This window comes from Natrix helvetica, assembly GCF_964273705.1.
Source record: "Natrix helvetica genome assembly, chromosome: 11".
Lineage (NCBI taxonomy): Eukaryota > Metazoa > Chordata > Lepidosauria > Squamata > Natricidae > Natrix > Natrix helvetica.
In genome coordinates, this window is record NC_138562.1 from 247,280 (window position 1) to 259,515 (window position 12,236).

At 43.5% G+C, this 12,236-nt stretch overlaps 1 protein-coding gene across 7 annotated transcripts in view; it reads right to left on the reverse strand.

The window, feature by feature from the left end:
* ZC3H12B (zinc finger CCCH-type containing 12B) overlaps window positions 1–12,236 on the reverse strand; it is a 90,167-nt gene that overhangs the window by 12,381 nt on the left and 65,550 nt on the right. For 4 of the 7 annotated variants that reach the window (XM_081963843.1, XM_081963844.1, XM_081963845.1 and 1 more), the window contains 3 exons: window positions 9,581–9,646; window positions 7,610–8,321; window positions 5,213–5,352 (listed from right to left, as the gene is read on the reverse strand). In XM_081963843.1, the coding sequence (XP_081819969.1) occupies window positions 5,213–5,352; window positions 7,610–8,217 (748 nt within the window). In that variant the 5' untranslated portion in view covers window positions 8,218–8,321; window positions 9,581–9,646. Of the gene's footprint in view, window positions 1–5,212; window positions 5,353–7,609; window positions 8,322–9,580; window positions 9,647–11,695; window positions 11,803–12,236 lie in introns of those variants that run through there. The other 3 variants (XM_081963849.1, XM_081963846.1, XM_081963848.1) reach the window with 3 other exon arrangements.

Below are 12,236 nucleotides of genomic sequence, written 5' to 3' on the forward strand. Positions count from 1 at the left end.
GGGATGCATCAGCGGCATATTCCACAGCCGTAATGATCTTGTTAAGATCATGTCGCCAACGAGATGCTTCAGATGGGGGCTGAGATCTGAGTTGGCGCAGCCATAATAGGGATGCTCTCGTAAAGAACGAGGCAGAAGTGGAGGTTTTGATCGCCCAGGCAGCCGCCTGGTGCGTTTTGAGACAAGCCTTTTCTGCCCTCTTATCCTCTGCCTTTAACCCTTCTAATAGCTCGGCCGGGAGATTAGAATTAGAGGTCAGAGAGACCACAGGGGCATCCACTTCTGGAGGTTTCAAAACATCCTCCAGCCTAGGCTCTAAGGGGTAGAGTGTTTTGTCTGCGCCACTGGGGTTGGCCAGGGTACCTGGCTGCGCCCATTGGCGCTGGATAACTTCCATGAACATATCAGGGACTGGTATCAGTTCTGGGTCAGGGGTTGTTTCGCTGAACAGCCCTGCCATGAGGTCCTGGGATGTAGAGGGGACTGCCTTGTCCTTAGGTTTGGCACCAAGCTCAGTAGAGGCTCTGGCCTTGTGTAAAATGGCCTTGAACAAGGATGGCTTGAAGAGACCAGTGAAGGAGGGCTTGTCTGGAGGCATATCCTCATCCTCCGAGAGAGCAAATTCCTCAGCAGTCTCCTCCTCCCACGTAGACACCTCTGTGGTGATAGAAGTGCCCGGGGAATCGAGGACTCTGGTCCGCTTTCCCCCCAGGGGGCGAACAGGCCTAGAGGCCTTGCCATCCCTGCCTTCCTGTAGCCTCATGGCCTCTACCACACCCTGGGAAATAGCCTGCGTGATGAGATCCCTCATTTCTGCTGACATAGCTGGGCCCTTGTCCTCTACAGGCCTGGATTGGTCATAGGCCTGTCCCCTGGCACCCCTGGGAGGATCTCTCTGATCCTCTGCATGAAAACAACATTGAAAGGAGGGGATATCCTCCCTGACTGAAGAGCTAGGAGAACCTGGGTAACCCAGAGAGGCTGCAGGGGATCCTGACATGGAATCCCTATCACAGAAGGATGGAGATCTATCCCCCATTTCCTCCCCCTGCTCTATCTCCCTCTGAATGGGTGGGGAAGGAACTGGCCCAGCCTCACTTGGTAAGGGTGCAGAGGGAACCTGGGGCCTAGCAGACTTGTCCTTTAGGGAGTCCTGCCCCTTGTCCCCTTGAATTTTGGGGGCCTTGCTCCCAGCTGAAGAGTGGGAAGCTTTCCCCCCAGTGCCCTTGTTTCCCTTTCTTCCTTGGCCTGAGGGATCTGGCCTACTGCACTTTGCAGATGGCCCTGCCAGCTCCTCCCTTCGCTCCAAACCTTCATCAGCCATCCTTGGGTTGATCTTGAGTCGAAGAGGTCGCTGCTGAGGGAAGGGCAGTGGACGCTGGCCCGACGGCTCCAGAAGCGTCTGCAGATTCAGTTGGGAGGCTGGATCAGGCACCAGGACACTCCTTGCCGCTTCCCCTTAGGTGGCTGGGGAACTTCAAGCTTGCTGGAGACCCAGGCAAGCCCTCGCAATCCTCCGCGGCTGTCTGCTTGAGGCGGAGAGGCTCTGCTGCTTGCTGCTGCTGTCCGGTAGGCAAAAACGCTTCAAAAAAATGGCCGCCGGCTCTTCTGCGCGCCAAAAGCCTCACTTAAGGTCCAGGCGCTCCCTATTGGCTGCAGCCGAAAAGCGCGCCAAAGCAGCGCTTTTCAAAATGGCCGCCGCTCTCCCGATCGGCAAAAGACGCCGTTTGGAAAAGCAAGGGCTTTTTTAAAAGCCTCTTCTCCAAAGCGACCAGGGAAACACGGGGATTGCCGTCCTTCCCTGCGCTCGCCAGCAGACGCCGGACGAGCGGCCTCGCTTGTTCCCCCAGCTGCGACTAAGCAGCTGTGGAACCGATCGCTGCCTCAGCCTTACTTTTGTAAAATCTTCTTCTTGGTAAAAATTGAAAAAGGAAAATAAAAAGCCAAAATAATAACATCTGGGGAAAAATCCTAATAACAACTTAATATTAACACATAAAATACTCTAAAATTACTATTGGAGAACCCAGTCTATTTACTCAAAAACTGAGAGTTCCCCAAAACTAGTCCTATCGGGCGGACTGAGTTTTTAAAACTGAGCCGGAAGAGGCAAAGGAGGCGTGGCCAGAGGGGAAAAATCTACTCAGTCCTTGGGCAAACAGGCTGTGTTAACCCATCCTTCGACTCTCCAAGCAGCGCTATGGAGAACTTAGTTAATTCTTCTACATTACATATGCAATCGTGTTTTGTTTTCTCACTTCAAAAAAAGGACTTTTTGATAAGATCGTTTTCTCTGGGGCCATACCCAAAGTTTGGCAGACCAGTGGCTTACTTGCTATAGAATCTAAGCTACATTTAAGGATCCCAAAAGAGTTTTACAGAATTTACATACATATACTTAACATTTCCACACTTCATATTGCAGTCATCATTTCCCCATGCTATTAAGTTTTTGTCATAACTTATAGGATAATTTTAAAGAACATATTAAGGGTGATAAAATAGTATCTTGCCTAGTGTGAATTTCCCATGAAACCACTTACTCTAGAGTGATTTAAACCTGTAATTAGATTTCCTCTGGCCTTTAGCCATCAAGTATTTGTCTACATTTCTTTTCAAATATTTAAGGAGCTTTGAAAAGGTAGAAAGTAAAATAAGAACATGGAAAAGTATGAAAAAAGTTGTTACTTAAGGCAGGGTAAATAATCTGTCGTTCACGTATCACTCCAACTTTTTTTAAAAAAGAATTTTATTGGTTTTTAAACATTTATAGGGAAAGGTAAAAAAGGTACATAGAAAATTTTGGCAGCTCCCGTGCTAGTGGTAGAAATCCCTCCAAATCCCTCATAATTTCCTGAAACATTTGGGTAACAGATAGTTCTTTTGAGCTCTCTCCAGTCCCTTCTTGTTGTAACAATGAAGTAATTTTCGTCTGCTGCATGCTTGGACTGAAGGTGGCAGAAGCAGGAGCCGAGAATGACTTGCCCGTTGGTGGTTTTTTGGGCCCCATTTGTCTGCGTTCAGGGATGATAAGGCGTCAGTGGAGCGCGCAGCTGTGCCAGTCCAAGGCGGCAGGCAAATCCAAAAGTGAAAAGTTAGTTCTCCTTCACAGTTCCAAGGCACGTAGGTACACCAGAAAGGGGAAAAGTCAAATAATCAAAATTAATCAGGAAGACCACGTAACAGGAGAGGTCCAGAGCACCTTCAGAGGGGGCATTAAGACAATACCAGAGATTTTTTCCCCCCAAAGGTAGTTTCAAAAGGCAGGCTTCATTTATAAGTACAAAAACGAAGACGGAGAGGCGCCATCTTGGCTCCTCCTTTCGCAGGGAGAAGAACAAGGAATTCCATAAAGTTTTTTCCTTTTAAGAAAACAACTCAGCAATCACCTCTTGCAGCTGTGATATCAATCTTTCTCACGTAGTTAGTACAAGTGGCAAGTTAGCCTTTATTCTCTCTCCATCCCAATAGAGAGAGAGATAGTTCAAATGACGCTTTGTCCGAGGGGGGGGTGTAAAGAGAAAGAAACACCCCCCCTCTAATCTTCCAGTTTCAAATAGATTGAACAGAAACTTACAATAGTCTGCTGCTTATCTGTTAACGATGATTAAGAAGATTAGGACGGATCTCTCCCCACTTCAGATGCTCTTCTTTCGCTTAACTCTTTCCTCCGGGAGCCCATTCGGCGAAAGGGCAGACAGCCAGAAACTGTTTCATGCCCCGCCCCTCTGCTCCCCGGCTCCTGGGGCGAGGCTGAAAACACCCCCGCCGGCTGCCACCGAGTCTGGGGGATTCCAGCAAGCCGCCCTGCGGCAGGAGACCCCTCCAGGGCCCCCTGTGCTCCTGAAAGGAGCCCACCAGGGAGACGAGCAGTGGACAACACGTGCGTCACCTACAGGAACCGGAAGTGATCACTCCAACTTCTGAGGAGCTCACTGAGAGCATGCCAATGAAATTCAGTGCAAATCATCTACTTTGGAGAGTGTGATTATTGCCAAGTTCTTATATTCATCCATTCTAAAATAAGTGTTTATATCTCCAGTAGAATAAATGGACTTGATTCTTCCTTTAAATCTGACAACAAAATTAACTATTTCCCTTAATATCGCCTGGAGTTCTTTGGGGCTGATCATCTTCTCCATCATCATCATCATCATCATCATCATCATCATCATCATCATCATCATCATCATCGTAAAAAAATGTTTACTCACTCGTGCTTTAGGTGTGCACAAACTTAGATAGGTGCAAACTTCTATAGTTCAACCATAAGCTACAAATATTCTATTGCTACAAGCCTGTTTGCAAACAGGGATAGATGCACAACTAAAATACTGCTTGTGCCTAACGTATTAGTTCTGCTTTTAATAATAAACGGTTTTCCATGTCCAATCATTTCCACCTCTAGGGGGTGCTGCTCATCTCAGTTTCTTAGCCAAGGGAACCAGTGTTGTCTGAAGACTGCTAATGGTCATGTAGCCAGCACACAGAATGCTGTTACCTTCCCACCAATGATGCTACATTTGTGTTAATTTATATCCTGCTATTGACAGCACTTGCAATATATTAAAAGTGAGTACAGGTAGTCCTTGACTTACAACAGTTCATTTAGTGACTGTTCAAATTACAATGGCACTGGAAAAAATGAGTTATGACCATTTTTCACACTCACAATGATTGTAGCATCCCATGGTCACATGATCTAAATTCAGATGCTTGGCAACTGGTTCATATTTATGACTGTTGCTGACTCCTGGATTCGTGTGATCCGCCTTTGCAACCCTCTGACAAGCAAAATCAATTGGGAAGCCAGATTCACTTAACAACCTTATTACTAACTTAACATTTGCAACGATTCATTTAACAACAGTGGCAAGAAACTCATAAAATTGGGCAAAACTCATTTAACAAATGTTTTACTTAGCAACATAACTTTTGGGCTCAATTGTGGTCATAAGTTGAGGACTACTTGTATAAAGTAGAAACGATCTTAAGCATTCAATAAGCTAGAATACAAAATAAGTACCAACTAACTCATGTGGTTCAAAACGTTCCACAATGCAAGCATTAATATAGCCCATTAGATTTAAATGGTCATGCAATTTTTTTCTATTCTATTATGGAAAAACAGTATGTAATTATAATAGACAGAGTAACTGAGTCATCCTATTGGAAAAATGTTCACAGTTATTCCAGTCCCCGAAATGGTTACCTGTAATTGGTGCATCTGGTCGACTCTGTTCTTTCCTCCATGTTGGCACAAATACTGTTATATCTTTGTGACCTTTTTCCAGAAACCAATCAACAGCTAGTTGAATCCCTCGACAGGAAAATCCTTCTTTATTTCCATGGCTGAAAATGAGCAAAAATAATTCAGAGAATTCTGATGTATCTTGATAAAAATGGCTGAGATAAAAATGCAATACTTAAGGGAAAGGCGTTTATTAAAGTTTAGGAGACAGTATTAAAAAGATCTAGGGGGGGAAAAAACTTCTCTCTCGCAAATGAAGGCAAATATATGTATCCCAGGATAATGTTGCAGGATCCAGTCTGAGTTGGTCATCGGGACCAGAGGTTTATTCTTCCAACCTTTCAGACTCGTGCTGGAGCCCATCCTCAGGGAACTTCTCTGTCTCTAGAATATATGTCCATTCTGGAGAGAGAATGGCACACAATCTGGAGAGAGATAATTTTCCTGAGGATGAGCTGTAGATGAGCCCGAAAGTTTGGAAGAATAAATGTTTGGTCCACTCAAAATTGGACCCTGCAAACTTCACTCTGTTTTCTTGCTGGCTGGGGAATTCTGTTGAAGTCCACAAGCCTTAAAAATTGTCAAGGTTGGAGATCCATGATGAGATGTCATAAGATCCATATAGTTCCCTGCCTGATGACATATCGTGCTGTCTAGATTTGGCTTCTTACCCAGGCCGTCAGGTAGGGTGGATGGGACAACAGCACCACTACCTGTTTGTAAGATTTTATGTCTTCTGTGTTGCTGAGTTGCTACCTTGTGTTAATGTCAGAGTTCCAAGAAACACCCCCAACAAAAGAAAACTCCAAGGCCTGAGTTTCCTCAAAGTTCCATTTTATTAGAGATGTCATGCTAGTACATCTGGGAAAACCCGAATCTGAAAGCTTCCAGGTTTTCCAACCCAGTTGAAAGACCCTTCCCCAACACCCACAAGTCTATCACATAGTCCAATCCTTCATTTCCATGAAGAAAGATTTCTCCCATACACATCCGTCCAAGTGCAGGGACAAAGCGACCTTGACTTTCTGAGAAAGAATATTATTATGGCTACACATCACCCATACTCTGTATAATCCCCCCTCCCATTTTCCCACAGTAGAAAGTATGGCAGGCTTGAAATCTAAAAAGTAAAAGATGGCTTCCAGGTCTGACCGTCTATTTTCCAGGTTTTTTTTTAAAAAAAATCTGGTTTGATTCATTCTCTATATCTGTTGTTTTTGCTATTTTATTGTTGTGAGTCACCCAGAGTCAGCTGGAGTCGAGCAGCATCCAAACAGAGTAAATTTGTTTTTATAGCATGCCTGAATCAGAAGACTCTGGGCAGAAACAGTCTAAGATGCACTAGCTCTAAATGTCTCTCCCAAAATGGACCCCTCCAACAATCAACTAGGGCAGGGGTCCCCAACTCCTGGGCCATGGACTGGCACTGGTGCGCCACAGCACCCGAAATGGGGCTGCACAAACAAGCGAAGTCCCACCTGTGGGATGCAGGAAGTGCGTGAAACCACGCCCCCTCTGGTCCACGGAAAAGCTTCTCTCCACAGAACCAGTAAAGAACTGATACATGTCCCAAGTACATAAAAAGTTGGGAGCTGCTGAACTAGGGGTAACAATTGAATGGGACAGGGCCATAGGAGGGGGCTGCATAGACCTCCAGGAATAGAAAGTTCAATGTACAGGGATACAATAGAAATGGACTCACAGATGGTCCACATCTCCCTAATCCCCAGTGTGGAGGGACACTTTGTGGGCATTTTAGGATGTTCTCAGTGGATGGGCAGATTCAAACCTTGAAGGTAGTATAGATAGTCCCTGACTTACAACAGTTCATTTAGTTAACTATTCAAAGTTACAACGGTACTGAAAAAATGACTTATTGCCATTTTTCACACTTACAACCATTGCAAGATCCCCATGGGCATGTGATCAAAATTCAAATGCTTGCCAACTGACTCGTATTTATGACGGTTGCAGTGTCCCAGGGGTCATATTGCGACCTTCTGACAAGCGAAGTCAATGAGGAAGCCCGATTCACTTAACAATCATGTTACTAATATAACAGCTGCAGTGATTTGTTGAACAACCATGGCAAGAAAGGTTATAAATGGAGCAAAACTCACTTAACAACTGTCTCACTTAGCAACAGAAATTTGGGGCTCAAATGTGGTTCAGGACTACCTGTATCTGATGTACCTGGGTATAGAATTCAAGGATCTCTGCAAAATTTGCCATTTGAATTCATTGTTATACTCTTATCCACATTAGAAATAAACATTTATCTGGATGCTGAGTTCCTTCAAGGGTTTTTATGCAAGAGGGGAGCAAGTGCAACAAAAACAGCACAAAATTATGAACTACCTCATTGCCACATTACTTCCATCAATTACGATCGGCCTCAAGTTGTCAGAACTGTCCACAACATCCTCCTCCAGGGACAGTTCGGGGCTGGTCACCTCCTTGGCAGCTATTCCACTCATGGGAGCAGTGCTACTTCCCAGGCTAGCTGGCCCTTCATTCTCAGCCTTGTTGCCAAGCCTCACAAGTTCAGCCAAAATATCATTGATGAGAGCATCCACCCCCAACTTGTTCAACACAGCTTGAATCTGATCCCCCGCGTAGCCCAGTTTTAAAGCGAAATCAATTTTCGCTTGATATTCTTTGTCCGAGTTTGTTTTACCATCTTCCAGTTTTAAATCCTGAAGAAGGCTGTTCTGGGAGAAGCTGGGCTGGTCCAAGCAAGGAGAGCGGCAAAGCTGCCGGTGAGGCTTGTGGGGGGGAATGTCCTTCTCCCTAGGCAGGGGGTTGTGGGAGCTGTTCTTGACACAAGGCTCCTCATGTTCACTCTCGGAGCTTGTCCATTCTTCAGATTCAGTGCTGCAATCCCTGCCGTCTTGCTCAACAGTCCTCTCATCTTGGGAATGCCTCTTCTCCATTCTCAGCCTTTCCACCATAGACCAGGCCGTCATCACGTTGACCTTCTGGTGAGATACCCTCAAATTGCTCTCAGTGCCAAAAGTGCTTGGAATGTACGCACCGCTGCATCATCTTGTGGCTTGCTTCTTAAATCTGTCTTGATTTGTGAGAGTCACAAAAACAATTGCACAACTTTTTGGCAGAGAGGAAAGAAAAATAAAAGGGGAAAAAACGAAATTAGTGACAAGTAGCAGTCTGCCACAATAAGAAAAGTAAATTAGGTCTCAAATCCAGATAAACTAAAAGAACTGCTCATCTGGAAAGGATTTGTGAGGGATGCAAAGTTAGAAGCCCGTTTATGATTCTCTGCTTGAGAAATCAATACTTCTTGGGACAATACTGTAACAGATCAGACAATGGGATCTAAAATTAGTTAAATGTAGGCCAGATTCACACCTCATATAAAGCAGAAGTGCAGGTTTAGTAGCAGCAAAAGCCACACCAGTTTTTAAACAGTGCATTTGATACCATGCTACAAAGACAAGAAGAAGCATTAAAAGTCGTTCCCTCAAATAAAAACTACAAATTTTTCTTGTACACTTATAGAGGTAGTCCTTGACTTGCACCCATTCAATTAGTGGCCACTCAAAGTTACAATGGAAATAAAAACAGTGACTTACAACTGATCCTCACACTAATGAACGTTGCAGCATCCTCACAATCATGTGATCAAAAACCAGATGTTTGGCAAACAGCACATCGATACAATGGCTGCAGCATCTGGAGGCCATGCAATTGCCATTTCTGACCTTCCCAGCCAGTTTCCAACAAGCAAAATCAATGGGTGAAGCTGGGTTCACTTAATGACCACATGATTTACTAACAACTACAGTGATTCACTTAACAATTGTGGAAAAAATTGTCATAAAATTGGATGCAATTCATTCAACAACCAATTTGCTCAACAGTGGAAATTATGATCCTAATTGTTGTAAGTCAAGGACTACCTGTACACACAGAAAACTGACACCCACAGATTAAAAAGAGGTGAAATGAAACTTAGAAACATGGGAGAGGGAATGGGATTTGTTACTGAGGGACAATAAAATCAATATAAGGAGTTGTGATGTGATGTACTACATGCGCTCTCCGAGCCATGCTGTCAATCAAGGCACTAAACCATGACTTCATTAGTTATCCTTTACTGAACAAATCGTAACTGGCATGGTTCTACAGCAGCAGATATGAGCAAGTAATCTAATGAATTAAATAGTAGAAAAGTATCTGTTAGTTAGCATATTCTCCCACCCCTTCTTAAAATCCAGTTAATTTTTAACAGTGTCAATAACATATTGGGACCAAACCCTCCTCCCCATATTTCATGTATCAGCTGAAGGTGTCTAAGCTGAAACTTACTGAAGGAGAAATGGATCATTGTTTTCTTGAACAGCTCTAAGAAACTGCTCAGCCAGTATTCAGCAGCTGCAAAAAGGGAAATTATATGTTAGAGATCATTAGAAAAGGGATAAAACAAAACAAAACTATTAATACTGTAATACTTTTATGCAAGTATACAGTATGACCACATGAAATACTATGTGCCGCTTTGTTTGTGATAACTCAAATAAAATGTAGAACAAGAAAGCTTTAGCCAATATTAAAGGAGAAATTCCTTCAAAGAAACATAAGGTTTTGATTTCAGGAAACAGATTATTAAGGTAGGTCACCACATGGACCACATCCCTGCGGCCAATTCGCTCACACAGAGAGGGACTTCTCCTGGTGCCGTCCACTAGGCAATGCCAACGGGCGACACCAAGGAGTAGGGCCTTCTCTGTGATGGGCCCAACCCTCTGGAATGACCTCCCCTCCGACATTAGAACCACTACTGACCTCCGCTCCTTCCGGCAAAAATTGAAGACTCACCTGTTCCGATTAGCAGGCCTGGCATAATTACAACTGTCCCTCCTGGCAAATGTATTAACTGGTTATTTTAGGGGTATTGTTTTTAACTTATTGTGTGTGTTTTAGGGGTTCAAAATCCTATATTTATATATATTGCTTTGTACAGTTCTTTTAATTCCATTTTTAACCTCCTCCATTCCAACTGTACATATTCAATTTTTATTGTATTTTGATATATTTTGCATGGACTGTACACCGCCCCGAGTCCCTTTTTGGGAGAGGGGGCGGTCTAGAAGCATGAATAATAAATAAATGGAGATATGAGAAACAATGCACAATGTGGAAAAAGCAGAGATTTATCTCCATCCTCTGTAATATTAATATCAGGAACTGTCAAATGGTACTTCTAGAAGAGTCAAGGTAACCAGCCCAAAGCTAACCAGTAGAATGGCCATAATCTCTGATTTAAACTTTTTGAAAAGTTATTAGACAAATTCATCTGAAACTATCAATGAGTACTAATCATTACCAGGGCTCTCCAAACTTGGCAACTTTTAAGACTTGTGGATTTAACTCCCAGAATTCCTCAGCAGCCATGCTGGCTGGGGAATTCTGGGAGTTGAAGTACACAAGTTTTAAAGTTGCCAAATTTGGAGAGCCCTGAATTATCCTATTACACAAGTATTGTATTGTGATTGGAAACTGGATTGAGAGACTCAGATTCAGGTTTCTGCACATGGAAATGTGCTGGGTATGATTTTCCAGCCTAACGTTCCTTATAAGGAGTACTGTGAGATTTGCCCTGAACTCCAGGAGGTAATCTGAGGTACCAATAGGACTGACTATATCATACAATGAATGTCAAAGGGAACTAGGTTATATTTAGCCTAATGAAGGCTGAGAAGGCTCAGGGAGACCCAATAAGTCTTCTAATACTTAAGGGCCTGTAACGGAGAAGAGGGGATCGATTTATTCTCCGTAGCACCTGAGAGCAGGACAAGAAGCAATGGGCTCACCAGAGGGAGATTCAACCTGGAAATAAGGAGGAACTTTGGACAGTGAAAGCAATTAATGAATGGAACAGCTTACATCCCAAAATTGTGGTGGTTCCATCACTGGAGATTTTAACAAAAAGATTGGACAACCGTTTGTCCAGGATGGTATAAGGACTCCTGCCTTGAGTAGGGGGTTGGACTAAAATACCTCCAATGTCCCTTCCTCATCTATGAGTCTATGATTAAAAGTTCAGTATGTTTTAAATCATCACCTTCAGAAAAACATGAACAAAAATTGATACTCAATTGTTATTTTACTTGTGATCTTTAAAGAGAGAGCTGGCCATAAACTGATTAAACCTTTAATGACAGTTTCACAAAGCGTTCAGCAAAAATGGAAAATGAACTCTACTGAATCTCTAGCATGTCACATTAACTGACATAAAGCTTCTTTTGAAATTCTTCTGTCATTTGAAAGACTTAATTCCAACCACTGTTCTCAAAGAAGTAAGCAATATCATGCCCCCCCAATGTGTTAAAAAGAATTCTCAGGCACCTAGGCTAGCACAAATGCTGGTGACTGATTCTGGAAGTTGTAATTCAAAATACGTAAAAGCATCAAATTGCTCACATGAAAGGGCAACTTTTGGTGGCCAGCAGATACATCCCTCTTTTCTTTGGGATGTGTTGTCATAGCTGGGAGCAATTTTCACATGCTGACTAGACTATCAGTTCATCCATCAATTGCCAGAGGTATATACTGCACTGTTCTCAGAGAACACCATCTGAAAAAGGAGAATATGTGTACCTCAGGGTTGAGCTTGGATGTTTCCTTTCCCAAGCTAGGTAACATTATCAGTGATAGTAAGGAGTGGGGTTTGCTCTCAGTTTATATTCCAATGGTTTGCCCTGTCAGTGTGGATGGTTTTGGAGGTTCTTTGCTTGGGCTGTTTACTGTTAGCTTGTTTGGCAGTTCCTTGATTGGGGTATTGTTTACTTCTTGATTGTTGTTCTAATGTTAATCTTGGTGTTGTACCTTCCCTAGCCTATGACTTGTAGGAGATGACCAGGCTGACTCTCGAGGGAGGGGCTGACTCTCACGTCATCAGTCTGGAGCCCCTTACTGCCCACAAGAGACCTAAGACCAACCCACCTTGAATTCCATTGACTCT